This window comes from Verruconis gallopava (genome assembly GCF_000836295.1).
Source record: "Verruconis gallopava strain CBS 43764 unplaced genomic scaffold supercont1.9, whole genome shotgun sequence".
Lineage (NCBI taxonomy): Eukaryota > Fungi > Ascomycota > Dothideomycetes > Venturiales > Sympoventuriaceae > Verruconis > Verruconis gallopava.
In genome coordinates this window covers 710,294-730,726 of record NW_015622145.1, presented here as the reverse complement: position 1 = coordinate 730,726, position 20,433 = coordinate 710,294, and the positions used below count along the sequence as shown (strand labels likewise).

Genomic DNA, 20,433 nt, shown 5'->3' with positions numbered 1-20,433 from the left:
TTTGGGTTCCGGTAGATTGGAGACGCATGCGATCGAGGTGAGTAATCAAGATGAATCTCGCATTCCGTCGACGAGAATACGACACGGGCGAATGCGCTCGGAGACTCTAAATAGGCGAACAAGCAACAAGTGGGAGAGGAGAGAGAGAGGGAAAGAGAGAAAGAGTGCTGGGGAGGTTTGCACCTACAACGCAACAGCTTTTTCTCGCGCACGACGAGGCACAAAACCGACAGTTACCCGCCATGGAAAGCCTCGATTATCGGCCCCAAGACGCTTCGGTTGACAAAGGACGGCCCCAGCCAATCAGCGAGCGCGGATTTGAGAACGTCACCTCTCTACAACGCGACAACGACGTCAAATGCCTCGGCTGACTCCCCTCAGACCGACTGAGCCCCGGAACTTGCGCTTTTAGAGCGCGGAACGCCCCCATCTGTTTTTCTAAACGATCGTTATATCAACATTCTAGACAGACTCCAGACTGCCCGTCTTCCGTCTTCCTCGACTCTCACGCGACCTTTCTCGCCCATCTCGTTACCTTGGCCGCAACACCCCAACCCGCTCGCAAACGCTGCGACTTCCAGCCTAGCGCACCGCACCCACACGCGATCTCAATCCCCTCCGCCAATAAGACCCAATCAGACTAGAAAGATGTCGAAGCAGATCTCCGCCAAGGACGTCGCCGCGCACAACAAGCAGGACACGGGCCTGTGGATCATCATCGACGACGGTGTGTACGACGTGACAAACTTCGTGGACGAGCACCCAGGCGGCGCGAAGATCCTCAAGAGAACCGCAGGCAAGGACGCAACCAAGCAGTTCTGGAAGGTATGTCGCGCCCTCCCCCCTCCCCCTCGTCTCTTACCCTTCCTCTCCCTTTGCACCCGTCTCGAAAACCACAGGCTCACTTGCGTCCCCCGTAGTACCACGGTGATCAGGTGCTGAAGAAGTACGGCCCGAAGCTCAAGATCGGAACGCTGCAGGCGGAATCTAAGCTATGAAACGGGGTCGCTGTCCCGTGAGGATTGGGTTTTTGACCTTCGTTTCCGTCACCGCGCGGAGGCACGGACGGGGGCACAATCTTTTTTTTTCCATGATGGGCTGAGTGATTTGGATGGCTCCTCACCTCCATTGTACAGCTGTAGACATACGGCGCGATAGAAATAGGCATAGCGAATCAATTTGCTCAACATCATACTAAGTCAACACACTCTCATTGTCTGCTCCGCTTCGGCTTCGAACCTGTGTGGGACAATTCTCTCCGAAAACAGAGAGTACATTACCAATTGAACCCTGGGACTCGGTATGAACATAGAAAAATCGGTGCCCTGACAAACATATATATATATATATATGTGTGTGTGTGTGTGTGCAAATGTGAAAAGCCCCGTCGGCTTGTGTTAAAACTAAAATTCGCTAGCCATGCCAGAGTACCATCGTCGCTACATTGGCAATCGCCGAACCGCATGCTCCCTTCATGCTGAAATGTGATCCGAAGTGCACCGCCCAAATGTGAAGTTAGGCCCATAAGAGAAATCGAATAAAAACAAAGATAAAGATACGCCCGCTAATGCCCAAAAAAACCTGTGCGTCCTCCGCTCAGTTCTCGATGTTCCTTGCTCGTTTGACTCGAGCACGGCCATCAATCCTGGCCCAACGTCGAGAACGAGGCTTCAAGTATCATTATGACGCGATAATATAATTCAGAAATCATGACTTCCCCTTCAGCAGTTGCGAATCAAGTTTCTTGAGATCGCCCCTATCCCTTTGCAAGCCTGTCACCGTCATTGCATTCGGTACGTCCTTGAGAGTAACCCTTCCCGGGCTCCTGCTGCCGGACCGCGACACTGGCGTATCCCGAGCCTCTTGCGGGCCGTTGATCAATGCCGTGATACTGGGGATTATCTTGTTCGCCGGTGACGTGTCGTTCGTTGCCGGGATGTCTTTGAGAGGCGGTGGCTCTGTGAACGGCTTCGTGGCATTCACTGCTGGGGGTGAAGGAGGTTTGTGGAAACTGCTCATCACCGGTGCTAGTGTCGCACCTGAACTGGGCGGTTGTGTGGAGCTGTACGGAATGGGATGGAGCGGCGGGTGCGGTGGATGTTGATACGGTGGCGCTCCGGGACTTCGAGCTGGAGGCCAACCGCTTGGAGCTGAGTGGCTGTTGCTGTTTGTCGAAGACTGCGGGGTTGGTAGGCAATTCTGAGGCGTAGGAGGCAGTCGCTCCAAAGGATGTTGCCCTGGATGCGAGAAGTGCGCAAGCGATGGCGGAGGATAAGCTGCGTGTGCATATCCTGGATGCGGATACGTGTAATGGTGAGGAGGTGTTGCCGACGGGCTAGGTGGCCATGCTGGCGCCGGGTATGCGATAGCTCCAGGCGGGGGTGGATAGCCGGGTGGCCATGGATATGCTACAACCAAGCCAGCAGGTGGGTGGACCGGATACGAGCCTGCTGGTATCTGCGGTCGTCCGATTGGAGTCATCGTAGTCGGCTCGTTCACCGCATTCTCCGGATACATGCCCTTGGGCGGAGTGATGTTGCGCAGCTGCGGGTCAGTCGAGGGACTTTTCAACGGCGGAACGTGCGATCGGTTGTAGTAGCTGATGAGGTGAAGATGTCGCCCATCTTGGGTGGTGATACTGAAAGACTGCTTCATCAAGCCGTCGGGCTTGTATCTGTATCCATCTGGGCCTTCGTCGCCCTCGTCGGAGTCGCCGTTTTGCGAGCCATTCGAGCTCTTCGCTCCGCCTGACTTCGTCCGCGAAGCCGACGTCTGAAACGACCCGTTGCTACCACGCTTGCCTTCCATTTCGCGATACGTGAGGAAACTTCCAGAGACCCTGCTTGCGCTCCATGATTTTCCGTCCGTCCATCTCCTCATGCCAGCTTCTCGCTCGTCCCACACGAAGACTGAGCCAGACTTGATTTGCGATCGTTCTTTCTCCGACAGTCGTCGCTGGACACGCGGCAATAGTCCCAGCCGACACGCTTCGAACAGGATAATGGCGTCTTGGGGTGTTCGCACATGACCGTTGTATGTCTCCATGCTTGGTGTGCGGTGTCCTCTCCGCGGAGGACGGGTTCCGAGCCTTTCGAGCTCAACGGGACAGTATTATAGATGGTGGATAGAGGAGAATAATAAATTATACTACTGGTGAGATTGTCAGCCGGCGCGGAGGACTCGCTGGCAAAGACATGTATTGAATAGGAAAGTGGCAATGGAGGAAGTGAGAGGCGTGGAAGTGTCTAGTCAACTCAAAGGCATTGTACATGCAGCGTAAGCAACCGAAGTCGGATCAAACCCGGCAGGCGTAGGATCGAAGAAATGCACCGTGCTGACCTTGTGTCTATAGCTTCAAGTATGAATCGCAGAGTGTATCATTGAGCAGGAATGGTTGATGTTCGCCAGTCCGGCACCAACGTATATGAGATTATCCGAAGAGAGGCAGACGGACGTAGGGGTGGTAATCAGACACACCAGTATCCCTGCAGCGAGCATCGAAGAGTGAAAAAAAAAGGGTTAGAAAGGGAGTTATCGTGTGGGCAGAGAATGGCCAGGTGGACAGCCAGAGGCAAGAGAGATCGCTCCAAAGTAGTCTGGCAGGGAAGCACGGCTTTTCTAACGAGTGGCCGTGTGCTGATCGACTGGATAAGACGCAGATGGGGGGCGCAGAGCGGAAACGAAAGAACAAGCTTAACTCGACGCTAAACTCTAATCTTGTGCTTGGTGTCGACAGCCACGGCGAGCCCTCGCACATCACTTCCGCATGCATCTGGTACGCCAAACGGTGATCCACGGACGCCTAGACATACATGCCAACGCCCCAGCAACCTTGTGATCAAGCTCTCGTTCCTCCGTATTGTTCCTGTCCGCAACACGATGGCAGAATTCTTCACGTCTTGTGCCATCCAACACCACCTCTTGGAGCCGGCCTGGAAATCGATCAAACCACGTTTCACTTGCCTCGCTCCCAAGAACAGCTGGGCACTTTTGGGTGGCGCTTGTGGAGCCCAGGCGCAGCTAAAAAAAAATGAAGGCCACAATGGTTGGGCCTGCATTTCTGGGCCTCTGGGCGTCCCAAGCCATTTGATTCGCAACCATGGATACTCGGTCGTGAACACGAGATTTTGACACCTACGGGCAGCTGCTCCAAACATGCACGTTATTGCCATGGTTGACATTGCGGAAATTTGCCTAGGCACACAAGAGCGTCTCGTTCCCAGGCCCATGGATAAGGTTCCGGCTGCTGGGCTTTAGAATGGAGGGGGGGCTGCTGTCTGCTTCCGACCCATTCTCGCTTTCGTCCTGAGCAGTGTGTGGCAGCCTGGACGACGACAGTTCCAAGCATACCGAGCCCTCCATTTCCGAAGGGAATCTTGTCATCGGGTGGAGAATCCAACCAGAATACGCAACTGCTCAGGCCGCCAAGCCCACCTGCTTTCACCTCCACATCAGCCGTTATGCTTAATTTAGGCGGTGTTTTAGTGCCCGGATAATCCTGCGGCGGATCCCCGGCTCATTGTGCGATTGTCTTTTGTAGAGGGTTTATCGTCCACGGCGTGTCCTTTGTGCTTGATCGCGGTGCGAAGCTCAGCGGCCCTGCCAACCGTTCCAAACGAAAATTTTTTTTCTTCTGAGCAGCTGTTGCATCATGTGCACTAGACATGCCGTGGTGGCATCGCGGATTTTTCTGGCTTGCATGGCCACGAGCATGGCATCTTTTAGTGCACTTGGCGACGCTCTTGGTATCCACTGCTTATCTTTCAATCGATCGAATTATGTTGCGCCAAGCACCTTAAGCGAACGTGAAGTGCGAATCATTCGCTTGCCCTGTTTGTTTGTGAAGCGCAGAAGGGCGAACGTTACTTAAGCCCAGCTGGGTGGGTTGGATCCTGCTACACAAAAGCGACGTAAGCTGGGTGTTTTCAGTTTCTCAGCCTGTATTTCCCCTATGGCCGCCTGCTTGTGTTGGTGCTGCGCAAAGCCCTATTTTGTGTTAGGGGGGTCAGCAGCTGTATGTATACCACCAACAACAACAACACCACCACCATCATCATCATCATCGTCATCATCAAACAACCTTTCATGGTGATCGTCGGGCAACTTGCCATTGCCGGATTCCACCGACGCCCTTGCTGTCCAGGCCTCAGTCGAACATCACTGCAGCTGGAGTATTTCAGTCCCAACATTTGATCAAGATTCCTGCTAGTGCTCGCTTTTGCCTAAAGGCTCGCCAACTAGGCGATGAACGGACGCATGGGCTGATGGTCCGCATGCGCCCAAGAGCAGCACCCTTGCCATCGCACTCGTAAACCCTCCTTTCGAAGTGAGCACAATTTGCGCCTGCCAAGACTCCTAGCCTTGGAACCCTTCCTGGGTGACAAAGCGCGCATCGATGGCTAAGAATTGTTCCGAGTAACGCAGGTTTCGCCTCCACTGCTCGATTGGAACTTGCGGCGCGACAGTCTGTCCAGCTGGAGCTCGCAAACTCGGCCGTCCTTCTACGTTGTCCCCTGCGCCGCTCATGGAGCTTCCTGAAGCCGTGCAATACGAGGGCAGACTCACGCCGATCACGAAGCGAACAAAACAGGCTGGATTTAAGGTATAAAGCCAAGCCATGGCATTGCCCAATGGACAAGCCCTTGGCATTACCTTGGTATCTCTTGACAGCTCACGCTTGGGTCTTTGGTGTTCTTGTCGTTTCACTGCTGTAAACCAAACGTTTCCTTGGATGCTTGCTGCCTTGACTTGACGACAACGCCCCGTTACAAGGTGGTGGAGGTGATACGTCCTTCTCAATCAACTGGAGAATCGCCACCATTATTCCTGTTTCTTTTGTTTGCTACGCCTCTGTTGCCGCCCTGCCTAACAGTTGAACGCAGTCAAGAGTCAGCATTGCAAGCGTTGCCGAGGTAGCTGTGCCGTTAAGCAGCCCACCCCTTGCATCATAAACCTTATTAGGCGGACATGTTTGCTTCCGTGAGATATGAGTCAACGATCGTGCAGAGCTCACATTCATCACTTAGTCCTACCTCTCGAGCATGTCCTGAAGAACAGTCAGTCTTGGGAAGTTCGTTGCCCAGACCTGTTCCCCACCTTTGATCGCAAAGGACTGAATCATCCTATCTGATGAAACCAATGAAACAGCAACGTCTTCCATCTCTTGGGAACCAAGTGGCAATCGAGTAACACAATTGGCTAGGATGAAGTGGGAAGTGTTACACGAGCGAATTGGCCACATCATTCCTTGGCCACCTGATTCACCCGCCCAGATTGCCTAGACTCTTTGACTCTATCCTTGAGTGGGCATGTTCGCTCCATCAGGATTACTGCAGTTACCGTTTCCTTTGCTCCAAAGAAAGCCGATTGCGAAGCTCGGCTCTATCTCCACAGGAGCAGTGAAATGACTTGTGTTGTCTTGATCTGAAGCAAGTCGTAGCCAGACTCCTGTCATGTGTCTTTCAATCCACTCTTAGCACCAAGCCGCAGCCAAGAAGCTGAGCGCCCTATTCTGCACACTTTGAACCGAGCAGAGCCGTACGAGCTCTTAGCCTGATATCTTGGGTCTGCACACCAAAATATTGCTTCCTCGACCCAGCACGACGCATTTCCATCCTGGCTTAGCTGTCTCCTAGTCAATTGTCCGTGTGACCGTACGTAATCATGTGCCCCTATTACACCTCAGAATCCAGCGGAGGGCATTGCGAAGCATCGCAAAGCATTACCTAAAGGTTGTCATGCGTATTGTGTCTTTCCCCATGTCCTATTTGAAAGCGTATCTGATTCAGGCTAAAGGGACACCTTTTTCCCTTGGATGTCTGCTCCAGCTTTGTATGACGAGTGGGCTTTGGTTGAGAAATGAGCTCCACCTTTATTCCGGCATCAGTCTTTTGTCGAGAACTCTCTTGAACAGTGCTCTCTTCCTCGAGTGTGAACCAAGAACGTATCCAAAGCCATTATTAACTTGATATGTGTAGCGCTTTGATGTCGTAATCAAGATTCGGTTCCATATACTAGTTTTTGACCACACGGCAGGGCTTTTTCTCCCTAAGTTGTACGGGCACATGCCCAAACTGATGGCCTGAGCTTGAGAGAAAAAAATTCAGTCTTGGATCTGCACTCTCATGTTGCAGCAGTCTCTCATGGGATTTTCTATGTGGTCAAAAGTCACGGTAATGAAGCACTATAGAGCTAAACGGATGGCTTCTGCTTCGATATTGTTTTGATGCGCTGCTCGATCTGTGCAGACGGATTGCGGTTTTGGTCTAACAAGTTGACTTTCTCGTTTACTTTATAGATGCAGAGTTGAATACTGTTCTATGGCCAGGCGTAGAAACTTCACAATGGTTAACAGAAGGCCATGATGGTACGATTAGGATAAACAGCAAAAAAAGTGAAGAGCGTTCACGTGAGTACGAGTGTTCTCCAGAACGGCTGTCGAAAGCTTGACGTACGCATGTGCTTTGAAAATGATTTCTAGGGTAGCTTAACATATCGAAAAGAAGCCTTGTCTTCAAATCCGATAGACTTAGATACTCCAAATCTTATTCTCGAACGAATGAGTGATTTAGCCTAACGACATGGCTGCTTTTTGGTTCGGACATTTTTTTTTCCACACGCTCGAAGATTTGCCTTCTGTTGTCAAATTCGACATCATTTGCATGTAAAAATGAAACGCATCGATGCATATATCGTGAAGCATTCTCGATCAAGTATTGTACAGTATTGCTGGAGTGAACGATCGATTTTTTAGTGAACTGTCAGAACTAATGAGAGATGCTGAAGGGTATCAAAGGCACGTGATAGTTCTATGCGCGTCCCCCTGACTAGCAGCGCTCCCTGGAGATGAGCTGTTATATTTATAATAACCGCTAAGTAACTTACCCCAGAATCGTGGCGTTCGCGCGCGTTATGTAAAAATACGAGGAGAAAAGGGGAGATGTTGTTGACAAAGACACCGTCCAACTTCCCACAGTTAGACAAACCGCTCTGCACTCCTCCATGCGTCAAAGACAAACCCTGACCTGCGTCTGAGACTACGCAAACCCGCAACTACACGTGGATTTCAGCGTGTAGCGTTTCAAACAGGTCGAGACGCGGACTTCATCATGCGGATCGTCACCCTCGCTCTTTTGAGCCTATCAGTCTAGTCAGAACGCCAATGCCTTGGATTTACACTTGTGCTAATATCGCTATCTAGTACTACGCAGGCCCAGAACCTCCAAGCCGCTCAAGACCTCGCGCAGCCGGTCCTCAAACGCTGCGTCACCTGCCAGCCCTTCGGTCCTCTATGCCCACCTTGCCAGCCTGACTTCGTATGCTCGATCATACCGCAGAGCTGCGAGGCCTGCGCGTCCGCAACATGTGTCAAGAGTGAAGCTGTTGCAACAGCCTCCGCCTCCTCCGCTGCCAACTCGCCCTACAATGGAATGCTGACGGAAACGTGGACCTCTGGAACCACCAGCGCCGCACATCCTACTATCACTTCGACACCTGTCCCGGTCGCGGCGAACAAGACATCGGTCTTGGAGAGCTCCTCGGCAGCTGTGAGCACCACGCCTTCGAGGTCGGCTTCAGCGGCAACAAGTTCTGCGGCAACGGTCTCATCATCTTTTGGCAACAAAATCAACTCACCAAGCGCGTCTGGGGCTATAGTATATTCTTTACTCGTCATGGCTGCTGGGGCTTTGCTTGGAAATTTGTCCTCATGAACATCTATGTTCGACTTCCTATCAGCATCTGGTGTCAAGTACCTACATTCGTCCTCGTAATAGTCTAATCCAACAGTGAAATCTTTTCAACCACACATTAACTTCCTAACATTTTGTACCGCTTCCATCTTGCTTCCACATTGGACTGCAACTTCTTTGATCGCGGTTCAACTGCTTGTACGGTTCCACCGTCGCGTTCATGTCCACTCCTCGGCATTTCACATTCTTCGTGAGGCGTGAGTCCATATTGTTGTTTTATCCGTGGTGTGTACAACTGCTTCCTATACAGTGCCTATTTTCTACATTCCATGTTCGTCCTCAAGATACGTTTTTGCTTGACGAACGGGAGGACCTTTAAAGTAGACACGTATCGTCATGCTCTGTGTAATGCGGCCAATCGAAATCCATATCTCTAAACCGAAATGTACATGGATATTTGCCCCAACGCTCAGCAGCATGTTATGGGACAACCCAGGGTCGACATGCTTTCACCTAGCTGATTGAAAGGATCCCAGATGAAACATAGCTGTCGAGCATGCGTGCCAACTATGTGAAGACGGCTTTGTCCCTAGCTGTTGGTAACCGACGCTTTACTAAAGTTGAAAATTCCATGCCAATAGGAAGTACTCCCTTCTTTAAGGACTGCGGCCATCAAGCTGATGTAAGAAAACGAAGATTTATCATCGTCTAGCCCTTTCAACAGCATTCAAGGCTGATGCTCAATGTACGTCAGGATGGTTTTACGAAGCGTATAGACGATAGACTTTGTCCGACACCATAATGACCAACGAAATCGGAAATAATTCTGAATGTGCGGCCACATGTTCGATATGGGGATACTCTCACATGCGGCCTTAACAATCGCGTCAAAAATTATGATATCTAATGGGCTTTGGTACATAAATTGAAAGCTTTTTACATTCTTTAATAATCATCGGAGTCTCCAGAGAAAAAAAATTTAAGAATTTGAGTTTCTCACATCGCAAATGGAGCTTGATCACATAATTTTTCATATCCTACCACTTAAAGCTTCAAAATTAAATATACTCTCGTTTTCGTTAGGGAATATTTTGAATGTTGCTGAAGGGGAGAATACGGAAAAGTACATATACATTTCCCAATCTAGCCTAGCGCTGTTCTTCACTCTCAGGACACAACACAGTTACCAGAATCGTCACAAGATATTACCTGAGCGCGCACGAATTCTAAGGACTCGAATTTTTAACATGTCTGCACTCGCGGCTTCAGCAAAAGGGGCCTCGATTCTGATCCTACTTCAGGTTGCGACGCGAGCTTTGACTTTCGTGGTGAACCAAGTACTACTCCGATATGTGTCTCCAGAACTACTGGGCCTGGAAGCCCAACTCGCCCTTTACACCATCACGACCCTCTACTTCTCAAGGGAAAGCATCAGAGTAGCTGTTCAGAGACGCCCATACCATACGCCTGTCGTGGTCAACATGTCTTATATCTCAATAATTCTTGGACTGCCCCTGACTTTCATCTTGGCAAGATTATACCTCCAAGCCGATGTACCCGATACTCCATATTTCAAACAGTCTCTGGTAATCTATGCGATAAGCTGCATCGCCCAACTTTTAACTGAGCCGGCTTTTGTTGTCGCTCAACAGAAACTCCGATTCGGTATTAGAGCATCTTCCGAAGGTCTTGCAACTGTACTGCGATGCCTTGTTACCTGTGGAGCCGCCATGTGGGCCTCTTCTTCCGGCAATGACATCGGAATACTGCCTTTCGCCCTTGGAGAACTTGCATATGGAAGTATCCGTCTCCTTGCGTATACGGTTCAGGTGTGGCCGATCAGTGCCCAGGACAACGTTTCTTTGCTCCCACGTCGACTGCAGGCATCGTAAGTACTCTGACCAAAATGAATCTATGGAGGTTCTAAAAAAGTTTCGTAGCAACGATGAGAAGTACATTTGGGGTTATTTTTCAAAGTCTTTGAGCAAATTGACTCTCAGTCTATGGATTCAAGACACTTTCAAGTATGTGCTCACACAAGGTGACTCTATTCTCATCGCGACACTTGCTTCGCTCCAAGACCAAGGTGCATATGCATTGGCATCAAACTATGGTGGCCTTATCGCTCGGATGCTTTTCCAACCAATCGAAGAGAGCAGCCGAAATCTGATCGCAAATGTGTGCTCACCGGACCCCGCAACTAAGAAGCCAACGAATACCGGTCTTGGAGAAGCAAAACGACTGCTTCGGACTATATTGAAGTTGTACCTGTTGATTGGACTGGTTGCAGTGGCTATTGGTCCCTCTATTGCTCCACTACTGCTTCGACTCGTTGCTGGCGCCCGATGGATAGACACTGGAGCTGGTAAAGTGTTGTCTGTTTACTGCTATTACATTCCCTTCCTTGCGATAAACGGTCTCACTGAAGCTTTTGTTGCAGCGGTGGCGTCCAATTCGCAACTAGGCTCGCAGTCCTTCTCGATGGGATTCTTCTTTGTTGCTTTTGCTAGCACAGCATGGCTTTCCTTGCAAAAATTCGAACTCGGAGCTTCTGGACTCGTATACGCGAACTGCGTCAACATGGGCCTGCGTATTCTGTTCAATACTCATTTTATATCAAAATATTTCTTGCAACATGGACAAGTAAGCAATCACTATTCACACTATGGCAGGTGCTGGTAACTTTCTACTTATTGACCTTGCTGATCAAACCCAGCCCTTTAGCTTCTCTGATACCTTACCTAGCATGATATCTACGACCACTGGCGTCCTATTCGCTGCAATTTTTTCCGCAATACATCCTAGATTGATCACTATGAACTTGTTGCGAAGTCTGCTCCTGACGGGTAGTCTGTCCATTGCTTTTGGAATCGTTCTGTACGTGCGCCAAACTTTTGCTGATTTAGAAATGATGCTCATTTTTCGCAGGATATTTTCCGAACGTCATTTTCTGCAGTACTGCTATGAAGTCCTCAGAAGAAGGAGCGCTGGATCTAGTACAACAAGCAGTTCTGATAAGGTAGATCTCAGACGTTCACGCTATCAAACACAAAGCGACTAACAGGCATTGACTTGAAGACGTCGTAACGATCGATCCTGTCTTCTTTAATTCATTTGGCCGCATTTTCGGTCGTAAGCACTTAGCAGAGCCCAAACATTGATGGAAGGAAGCTGCAGGGTGGATGCTACCGCTTTCCTCACACTCAGTCTGCTTGATCCGCTTCACTCCGGGGTTCTCTATTTACTGGATCTAATTTTGCGAAACTAAACGAATGTGTCTTCGTACCATTACATTTTTCTCAAGTCCATGCTTCACCTTTTATGACTAACGTATGCATCAACTATCCCACCCTCCATGCAGAACCGACCGCATCAACCGAGAAGACACAAGTTTACGATACGCGAAAATAGGAGGTTCTTCATTTCCAAAATTGGACAGCTCAGGAGAATCGTAATGATGCAGTTAAAGTGTCGGTAGGCATCATGTTCAATTTTATATTTGCACCGTATTTCGCAGCTGATTTGACTTGGCTAGTCGCTGCTCTCCGCAAAAAATCAAGCCTCGAGAATGCTTAGTAGATCATACGATTCACTGTCCGCAAGCGCTTGCAAACGTACGGCCTGTTGGATACGTACCCACCGCCAAATCTGAGAGAATGACGATCAGCAGGCACGTTGAGCGTTGCGTCTGCGAAATCCCACAGCGTCCTTCTCTATTCTCTCTTGAAGCTGCCAAAAGTCAAGTCTCATCGAAATACAGACCTACCATATCCACCGTCGAACATACAGTAGCGGCTAAGGTATTCCTTGAGTTGCACTACATACATCTCGGACTGGAATATGAGAATCCAAATTTTAATCCCAATCATCTGCGCCAACCTCGAGCACTCAAAACGAAGAGGTATGCAGTGAATGACCCAGAGCCATACCAGAAAACACACTTTGAATTGCAAAGGCCACTTGGTAAAGGCAGCTTCGGCCTTGTTCAGCTAGTTAAAGAGCAATACACCAACAAATTTTATGCGATGAAAATCATGCACAAGAGCACAATGCTCACAATCGGGCAAGAAGCCCATCTCAAGTGCGAACGAGACTTTCTTGCGGAATGCGCAACCCGCGGATCGCAATGGACAGTCCCTCTCATTCAAACTTTTCAGGACCGTGAGAATCTTTATTTGGTCATGGAGTTTATGGAAGGAGGTGACTTCTTGGCTCTTTTGCTTCGAGAAGATGTCCTCACAGAAGCACAGACGAGATTCTACGTTGGCGAAATGATCTGTGCTGTTGAAGAGGTACATAAAATGGGGTGGATACACCGTGATCTCAAACCGGATAATTTCTTGATCGGTGCCGATGGCCACCTTAAGCTAACAGACTTTGGCCTCGCTTTTTCGTGTCATTGGTCTCATCAAGGACTCTACTACGCGAATAATCGAGCGTACCTTTGCGAGAGGCTTGGAATCGAAGTTACTGGTGATTCGACTGATGCTAGCTATGAAGAGTCGAAATTAGTCCAACCTTTCTATTTAGATCCGGGGGATCAGCCGCTTAAGCCCCATAAGACCATCGCACATGTTATAGATGAGTTAGACCACGCTCCCTGGCGGCGTCAATATGCAAAAAGTGTGGTTGGCACAAGCCAATACATGGCACCTGAGGTCATTCAAGGCAAAGACTACGATGGTAGCTGTGACTGGTGGAGTATTGGTGTAATCTTCTACGAATGTCTGTATGGCTCAACACCATTCTATGATTCCAGTCGGGAACGCATCAAAGCCAAAGCACTAGAGTGGCACAAATACCTACGATTTCCGACGCATCCACGCGTTCAGCGACCTCAGTCGCAAAACGCGATCGTCTTAGCAGATGTAGGGCATGATGCTGTGAGCTTCATATGCAGCGTGATTCGGAATCAAGAATCACGTTTCACCGTCGAGCAGATCAAAGGGCACGAATTTTTCCGTACTGCGAGAGGTTTTGACTGGGATAATTTACCTCGCACACGGCCTCCGTGGATACCAGCTCTGCAGAGACACAATGACGATGTTGCGAGGTGGTTCGAACCGGCGTCTCAGATCGGTTCTCTTGAGGAAAAGCACAAACGGCCGCGGGACAAGATTCTGCGAGACCCGGTTTGCGGGCCAATTGCAATGGAAATACGAAAACGTACCGCATTCTTGGGATACACATTTAGGAGGTCAGACATTGCGTGTTGGTTGAGTAACAGCGAACGGGAGAGAGCAATTACGGTCAATGCTGCAAGTAATCTTGGTGAATATGGTCGTCATCCTCACTGTCGCGACATGCAGCAAAGTTTTGTTGCTTCGGAGGCCTGAGACTCGGCCATTTTCCTTTCTGACGAAGCAGCTGCGGATTTATACCCTCTTGTGCGCTTCTTTTATCCAACCATCAGCATGGGACTGCGAATTGCTGATTGCGGCCATGTCTCATCAAGAAGATTATTCGAACACAGAATGAAATAGACGAACCTAATATCTTCTCCTAATTAAAATCAAATTCATTCACAGCTTTTGCGGCTTTTTTCTACAATTCTATCCGTTGAGTCTAGAGCAATGCCGTCGTATTTGCCTGTACACTGTTTCGCGTGTCCATTACCCGACCTGTGTGAAGCCCTATAAACCCCGAAAATGCCTTGACAAGGCAGTAGTTTCTTATCATGCTCGAAGCACATACTGGAGCCCTAGATAATGCTGTTAAATTCTTAGTCGCGCTGCTGTGAGCTAATCTTTTCGGCCCCAGATATGCACACATTGGCGATAATAAGACGCAGCTCGGTGCTTCATGTAACTACTATATATACTAATACTACTAATATATTCTTCTAATCTAAAGTCAATAGCTTAAACTTAGATATATCTAACTACAATATATATATATCCAGTAATAACATATATTATAATATACATATCGTATTTCTATTTATATTATTGACTATTTAATCAAACTAAAAATTTTTCTAAACTAACTGATTGTATAGCAATAGGCATACTACTATGTAATATACCACAAATTTCAGAACATTGTCCGTAAAATAAACCTTCTCTATTTATGTGTACAGATATTTGGTTTAATCTACATGGATAAGTATCACATTAGAAGTTCAGATGTTAAGCTTATGCCAGCGGTTCAGCCTAGAGATAACAATATTCTATAATGGACACATGTTCAAGTCAAATGTTTCGTTTCTTCAATCTATGGAACTGAATCACAGGTTGGCCATAGACCGATGGACTATGCGAGGATTGATGGACGTGATGAACGGCCATCCGATTTAATGAGGAGAACTATTTTCAGGAGGGATTTCAAAATCTAGGACGAAGAGGAGGTGAGTTGTTCAAGGAATGAAGCGAAAGGAAATCTTGTCCTCAATTTCCGTTCCACACGGTTCTCGCAGATGAAAAGCCATCGTACGTCTACGAATATCTTGCTGTGACTGTTGCAATGCGTTGTGCACGGAGGTTCATCCGGCCTCGGCGCAGGTTCAGGAAGGGTTTCTCATGTACGGAGTACCTTTTCTGCATATCGTCACCTTGACTCTGGCACTTACCCAAAAGATTGACAATTCATGCTCACGCAGCGCGTATTTCGTCAATTGACCGACAGCGTTCTCTTTGACACGCGGAGTCCTTCAATATGCTTTTGCGCCACGCGATGTTGCCGCATTACGCCCCCAAGTTCTCCTCGCGGCCTCTCCTCTTTACGACGTAGTGAGCCACGATTCCTCCAACGTCGCAACGCATCATCCTCGTCCTCCACACGATGGAAATCGCGCCAAGCGCGGGACCATTTCTCTCGAGAAGCGAAAGTGAACGGCTTGAAGTCTCGCGCAGCTTTCAAACTGCTCGAGATCGACGCGCGATACCGTCTCTTCAAACCCGGACAAACGGTCGTTGACCTGGGTTATGCTCCTGGCTCATGGTCTCAAGTTGCGCAGACCAAGACCAGCCCCGGCGGTCGCGTCATAGGCATTGATATATTGCCCGTTCAGCCTCCCAGAGGCGTTAGCACCATCCAGGGGAACTTCTTAAGCAAGGAGGTTCGGGACGAGGTTAGGAGATATGTATTGGATCCAGACAAAGGACGGCCGAAAAGGCCAGTTCTAAACGACCAAACTAAGAGCGCAGAGAATGGGATGCTCTATGTGGAAGAAGAGGAACATGGTTATCTTGACATGGAGAGACACGCCGATTTAGACCTGAGTCCTGAGCCCGCCCTGCAAACATCGCCAGCTCCGTCAGACCTGAACGCACTGCCAGAGAAACGGAAGCTCACTTTGAAGGACCGTGATGCTGCGGCCGGCCGCGTGATCGACGTTCTCCTCTCAGACATGTCAGCGCCCTGGCCCCAAACCACTTCCCCGTGGGTCTTCAGCGTCTCTAACCCGTATCACAGGATGCAGAATACCTCAGGTATTCCCTTCAAGGATCATGCGGGGTCCATGGACTTGTGCTTTGCGGCATTGACTTTTGCATTCGACACGCTGAGGACAGGCGGGGCGTTCGTGTGCAAATTCTATACAGGGAGTGAGGACAAGATGCTGGAGATGCGGCTCAAGAAGCTGTTTGAGAAGGTGGTGAGGGAGAAGCCGGAAAGTTCGCGGAGTGTAAGTCGAGGAATTCTTTCAGTCCTTCTAGAGAAGGAATCTAGTCGAATGCAAAGGCTAATGAGATCATACAGGAGAGTAAGGAAGCGTACTTCATCGGCCTACGTCGAAAAGAAGATGCGGGACGAGAAGAAGTGCTCGGATGATTTGGAGAGTCTAGCGTTGCAACACGCAATTTGCACATCAAAAGAATTCAGGCTTGGGCGCGATTTAACTCCCCAAAAATCCATAGAACGCACCGGTCAAACCAAAGTTCTCTTTCCGTCATTAGCCTCCTTAATTGCCCAACATGCTCTGTGCCAATGCCATAGCTTTTCTATCCTTCTTCAGCGGACTAAACACAAACCCGTCCACCTCGGACGTACCCGCCGCGCCTGGTTTGCCTTTCCCACCAAGCAAGTTTCGCTTTGCAAAAAGGCCCCTTCCAGGGACAGGTTTGCTGGGCAGCCCGTCGTCGTCATCCTCATCAAAAAGGGTCTTGCCTAGTCCTCCACCGAGAACACTGGTATTGCCGCCGCCGCCCAGTAGCTTTCGCTTCTTTGGCTTCTTTTCAACCGGAGCAGGCTCGTCCGTGAAAGCTGCAAAAGAGAGTAGCGATTTGCGTGGCTTGCTACCTGTTGAGGTCGACTTCAGCTTGGGCACCAAGCCGAGAGGAACAGTTGTGGTCGTCTTTTTCTCCTTGTACGCTCCGGCAGGCGCAGGGGGTTCTTTCTCAGAAGACGTTTCTTGCATTGTTGTGGTCGCTGCGGTTTCCTCCTTATCCTTTTCCGGTGCGGGATCTGGACGATGCTTCTTAGGGCTATCGTTCTCGTCTTCCTCCGCGACTTTCTCCAGCGTAGACGGTGCACCTTTGCTTCTCTTAGCTGGAGGTTTGCTGTTCTGTTTCGCACTCGACGCTGGTGCAAGGACCTTGGTCATGGTTGTCTTTTCGGATTTCTTGCTTCCTCTCTTCGCAGTTGCGGACGGAGTGGCTTCCTCTGCATCTTTACCACCTTCCACATCGTCATCATCATCACTGGCTTTGCGCTTTTTCCCGCCGGAGTCCTCTTTCGCGCTCCCAGGACTTTCGGGTACAAGACTCATGGTCCGGTTAAGGAACGGTGTGATGCTGAATGTACTCTTATCGCCAACATGGCTCGCAGTCACTGCCTTTCGTCCCCTCTTGGCTTGCGGATGGTCTCCAGGGGTTCCTAACATCACGTCGGGGTCGACGGCAGGTGCCGATCTTTTCCGTGAGTTGGCAGTAGCCTTGGTCCCAGCACCTGCTGAGGCACCGGCATTGGACGTTACAGATTCACGCACGGAGTCTAACTCTGCTTCAGACTGCTTTAGCTTCTCTTTTGTAGACTTGAGTTTTGCACGGAAGCTTGCAAGCTTATCCTCTAGAGTTGAGCGTTGAGCCTCCCAGCCCGCCTGTTCTTTTTCCAACGCTTTCTCCGCGCGTTGACGCTCTCTCTTTTCGTTGGCAAGGTCCCTCTTTAGTGCCTCGATCTGTGTCTTCATTTCATGCGAAGCGGGCTCGTTCGAGCTTGACTTGGGTCGGCTATATTCTTCGGCTGCTTTCTTTGCGGCCACAAGTTCAAGCTCAAGCGTCTCGATCTTCTTGTCCGTCTTCCTCGCTTCCTTTAGGTCCTTTCTAAGTTGATCGATTTGTGCTCTGTACTCTTCGATTTTTTCATCATTTTTTCCCGCTTTGAAGTTCCTATCTGCGCTTCGCTTCGCGTTCTCGAGCTCGACCTGCAGGGTGGAAAGCTGCCGCTGAAGAGACAATTTCTCCGCCAGCAATTCTTGGTTAGATGCAGCTTGTGTTTTCAGATGCTCCAGCTCGGGCTTCAGATTAGCCAGTTCTCGAGCGAGCGCAAGCTTCTCCTTGAGCACCTTTGCCGTATCATTGGATATGTCGCTCAATGCTGCGACTTCGGCCTTCAGAAATGGAAGTTAGTTTGCACATTCATGGCATGAAGTGAGGAACGAGACGGTACCCTAGCAGTCTCTAGTTCGCGATTTTTCACGCGCAACTCATTCTGCAACTTCTTAACTTGGCTGTCCAATTGGTCTGCACTTGCAGTAGCCTCTTCCAGATCTTGAATGAGCATGTCAACGCGCTCCTCCTCTTTGGCCAGTTGCTCGTTTAATTCCTCCACTTCATCCTCCATGATATGAATCTTCACCTTCAAAACGCGAATTTCCTCATCTTTAGCAACACCCTCGATGATTCGTGCACTTTTCTCATAGTTAAGCTCAAAATGCGCGGTATTCAATGCCTGCTGTAGCTGTGTTTATATCACTAACATTAGCGTCTGATAGGACAGTCAGCTGTATCGCGCAGCTACACACCTCTGCGGTTTCAGTGATGCGTGGCGCAGAATGCGCCATGGCGACTGGGGCCGCCATTATATGTTATATCGATGCTATGCAAGAATGGCAAGGCTTTGATCGAGAAGACGATTTCGCCGTCGTCACGCTTTGGGCGCGACGCATTCTGCACTGTAAACAACGCCATCTCTGTGCGGCTAAACTCCGGACTCCCGTAGCGGCCGCTAGTCCTCTTTGAGCTATGGTATTCGTGTACGCAATCTGAGCCTTGCAGCAGTACCCTTTCTTCGTTCAGTTTTCAGCTTTCGCAAACCACTCTCTGTCCTTCGCAATTGTTATCGTTGCTCCAGGCAAAGGACCAAAATGAAATTCATCGGCCTGTTGTCTGCATTGGCTCTGCCATTCGCAGCCTTGGCCGCGAAAAAGCCAGCAGCGGATCGCTTTTCCACCTCGTTCTCTAAGACACTTCCCCTCAAGTTGGATGATTCCTCCTTTGGCTCCTTGACGAAAACTCCTCGGGACTACTCTGTCGCCGTCCTTCTCACAGCATTGGAAGCTCGCTTCGGCTGCTCTGTCTGCCAAGAATTCCAGTCTGAATGGGATGTACTCGCAAAGTCATGGCAGCGGGGTGATAAAGAGGGTGCTTCAAGGCTGCTTTTCGGAACTCTGGACTTTATGGATGGCAAGGGAACGTTCCAGAGCTTGGGTCTGCAGCATGCTCCTGTGCTCCTACTGTATCCACCAACAACGGGACAGGATGCCCGGCCAGATAGCAGTCCGTTGAGATACGATTTCTCAGCCGGGTGAGTCTTTGGAGAAAAGCTGACATCCTAATTCAACGTAGTGTCATGCTAACCAAGCCGATTGTAGTCCCCAGTCTGCCGAATCTGTTCACACATGGATCGCTAGGCACCTCCCCTCTGGACCGCACCCTCCTATTACCCGTCCCTTCAATTATGTCAAGCTCATTCTGACACTCGTCTCCGTTCTGGGTGGTCTCTCTATAGTCACGGTCGCCGCTCCTGTCGTATGGCCGCTCCTACAGAACCGCAATCTTTGGGCTGCCATATCGTTGATTGCCGTCCTCTTATTTACCAGCGGCCAGATGTTCAATCACATCCGGCATACGCCCTATGCGGCTGGTGATGCGAACAGGGGCATACAAATCTTTGCTGGTGGTTTCCAGAGTCAGTATGGGCTCGAGACGCAGATTGTTGCCGGAATCTGTAAGTCAACTCCGCTCCTCTCGGCTCCTTCATCGTACTGAGTTTCTCGCGGTAGATGGCGTCTTAGCCTTTGCGACAATCACCTTGGCAGTAAAGGTCCCCCGAATTGCAGACCCGAAAATGCAACAGGTTGCTGTGCTGTCTTGGGCAGCGGTCATCTTCCTGGTGTACAGCTTCTTGCTGAGCATCTTCCGGTTTAAGAATGGCGGTTACCCATTTTTCTTGCCTCCATTTTAGACGTCCTTTGAACCAAATGACAAGTATCTTTACTTTGAGATATAGGAACGCCATGCAAAAGAAAGAAAGGAAAAGAGTGTAACATATGCAACGCAATGCAAGAGGATTTAAGCAGGCGCTATAAACGTTGATGAGATATCCTAGGAGATAAAATCAATACCCAAAAATGGTAAATATCAACCTCTATCATCACTCTTGACCCTAGTCACTTGCTTCCAGTAGTATTCACTCCCCACAATTCATATTCGTCGTCTCACGCTTGTCTTTATTCGCAGCCTGCAACATCTGATACTTCATCTTCTTGCCAAATCTCTTCATCTTACGATTTCCGTACATCGAT

The 20,433-nt window shown here is 49.5% G+C and overlaps 8 protein-coding genes across 9 annotated transcripts; 5 read left to right on the top strand and 3 right to left on the bottom strand.

Annotated features, from left to right (window-relative positions):
• Positions 1 to 23: 23 nt before the first annotated feature.
• On the top strand, positions 24 to 1,198 carry PV09_03585 (uncharacterized protein). Its single transcript, XM_016356804.1, has 2 exons — positions 24 to 825; positions 921 to 1,198. Exons 1-2 carry the CDS (start codon positions 649 to 651, stop codon positions 996 to 998), a joined length of 255 nt encoding a protein of 84 aa, XP_016215597.1. The 5' UTR covers positions 24 to 648; the 3' UTR covers positions 999 to 1,198.
• A 25-nt stretch (positions 1,199 to 1,223) lies between these two features.
• PV09_03584 (uncharacterized protein) lies at positions 1,224 to 3,582 on the bottom strand. The gene is made up of 2 exons (XM_016356803.1): positions 3,340 to 3,582; positions 1,224 to 3,150 (listed from the first exon to the last, which is right to left on the bottom strand). Exon 2 carries the CDS (start codon positions 3,043 to 3,045, stop codon positions 1,708 to 1,710), a length of 1,338 nt encoding a protein of 445 aa, XP_016215596.1. The 5' UTR covers positions 3,046 to 3,150; positions 3,340 to 3,582; the 3' UTR covers positions 1,224 to 1,707.
• Positions 3,583 to 8,419: 4,837 nt separating this feature from the next.
• On the bottom strand, positions 8,420 to 8,957 carry PV09_03583 (uncharacterized protein; the record flags this gene model as incomplete). The annotated part of the gene is made up of 2 exons (XM_016356802.1): positions 8,420 to 8,775; positions 8,831 to 8,957. 2 exons carry the CDS (start codon positions 8,955 to 8,957, stop codon positions 8,420 to 8,422), a joined length of 483 nt encoding a protein of 160 aa, XP_016215595.1.
• A 980-nt stretch (positions 8,958 to 9,937) lies between these two features.
• PV09_03582 (uncharacterized protein) lies at positions 9,938 to 11,713 on the top strand (the record flags this gene model as incomplete). Its single annotated transcript, XM_016356801.1, has 4 exons — positions 9,938 to 10,578; positions 10,631 to 11,333; positions 11,407 to 11,567; positions 11,647 to 11,713. 4 exons carry the CDS (start codon positions 9,938 to 9,940, stop codon positions 11,711 to 11,713), a joined length of 1,572 nt encoding a protein of 523 aa, XP_016215594.1.
• A 633-nt stretch (positions 11,714 to 12,346) lies between these two features.
• PV09_03581 (uncharacterized protein) lies at positions 12,347 to 14,131 on the top strand (the record flags this gene model as incomplete). Its single annotated transcript, XM_016356800.1, has 1 exon — positions 12,347 to 14,131. One exon carries the CDS (start codon positions 12,347 to 12,349, stop codon positions 14,024 to 14,026), a length of 1,680 nt encoding a protein of 559 aa, XP_016215593.1. The 3' UTR covers positions 14,027 to 14,131.
• A 1,104-nt stretch (positions 14,132 to 15,235) lies between these two features.
• On the top strand, positions 15,236 to 16,581 carry PV09_03580. 2 transcript variants are annotated; one of them, XM_016356799.1, is made up of 3 exons: positions 15,236 to 16,040; positions 16,104 to 16,314; positions 16,389 to 16,581. In XM_016356799.1, the coding sequence occupies exons 1-3, from the start codon at positions 15,277 to 15,279 to the stop codon at positions 16,458 to 16,460; spliced, it is 1,047 nt and encodes a 348-aa protein (XP_016215592.1). In that variant the 5' UTR covers positions 15,236 to 15,276; the 3' UTR covers positions 16,461 to 16,581. The 2 variants fall into 2 exon arrangements, with proteins under 2 accessions (XP_016215592.1, XP_016215591.1); XM_016356798.1 differs by having other exon boundaries at positions 15,236 to 16,314.
• Positions 16,324 to 18,769, bottom strand: PV09_03579 (uncharacterized protein). Its single transcript, XM_016356797.1, has 3 exons — positions 18,652 to 18,769; positions 18,297 to 18,587; positions 16,324 to 18,237 (listed from the first exon to the last, which is right to left on the bottom strand). The coding sequence occupies exons 1-3, from the start codon at positions 18,706 to 18,708 to the stop codon at positions 16,591 to 16,593; spliced, it is 1,995 nt and encodes a 664-aa protein (XP_016215590.1). The 5' UTR covers positions 18,709 to 18,769; the 3' UTR covers positions 16,324 to 16,590.
• A 153-nt stretch (positions 18,770 to 18,922) lies between these two features.
• On the top strand, positions 18,923 to 20,325 carry PV09_03578 (uncharacterized protein). The gene is made up of 3 exons (XM_016356796.1): positions 18,923 to 19,433; positions 19,501 to 19,856; positions 19,912 to 20,325. Exons 1-3 carry the CDS (start codon positions 18,994 to 18,996, stop codon positions 20,091 to 20,093), a joined length of 978 nt encoding a protein of 325 aa, XP_016215589.1. The 5' UTR covers positions 18,923 to 18,993; the 3' UTR covers positions 20,094 to 20,325.
• The last annotated feature ends 108 nt before the right edge of the window (positions 20,326 to 20,433 follow it).

Excerpts from the sequence above, each read along its gene's own strand:
- PV09_03585 (XM_016356804.1), top strand. The coding sequence starts at position 649 with ATGTCGAAGCAGATCTCCGCCAAGGACGTCGCCGCGCACAACAAGCAG. Across the intron at positions 826-920 it reads CAACCAAGCAGTTCTGGAAG|TACCACGGTGATCAGGTGCT; the intron begins GTATGTCGCGCC and ends CGTCCCCCGTAG.
- PV09_03584 (XM_016356803.1), bottom strand. The coding sequence starts at position 3,045 with ATGGAGACATACAACGGTCATGTGCGAACACCCCAAGACGCCATTATC.
- PV09_03580 (XM_016356798.1), top strand. The coding sequence starts at position 15,277 with ATGCTCACGCAGCGCGTATTTCGTCAATTGACCGACAGCGTTCTCTTT. Across the intron at positions 16,315-16,388 it reads AGCCGGAAAGTTCGCGGAGT|GAGAGTAAGGAAGCGTACTT; the intron begins GTAAGTCGAGGA and ends GAGATCATACAG.
- PV09_03579 (XM_016356797.1), bottom strand. The coding sequence starts at position 18,708 with ATGGCGGCCCCAGTCGCCATGGCGCATTCTGCGCCACGCATCACTGAA. Across the intron at positions 18,588-18,651 it reads GCATCACTGAAACCGCAGAG|CTACAGCAGGCATTGAATAC; the intron begins GTGTGTAGCTGC and ends ATATAAACACAG. Across the intron at positions 18,238-18,296 it reads GCGAACTAGAGACTGCTAGG|GCCGAAGTCGCAGCATTGAG; the intron begins GTACCGTCTCGT and ends CCATTTCTGAAG.
- PV09_03578 (XM_016356796.1), top strand. The coding sequence starts at position 18,994 with ATGAAATTCATCGGCCTGTTGTCTGCATTGGCTCTGCCATTCGCAGCC. Across the intron at positions 19,434-19,500 it reads AGATACGATTTCTCAGCCGG|TCCCCAGTCTGCCGAATCTG; the intron begins GTGAGTCTTTGG and ends AGCCGATTGTAG. Across the intron at positions 19,857-19,911 it reads GCAGATTGTTGCCGGAATCT|ATGGCGTCTTAGCCTTTGCG; the intron begins GTAAGTCAACTC and ends TTCTCGCGGTAG.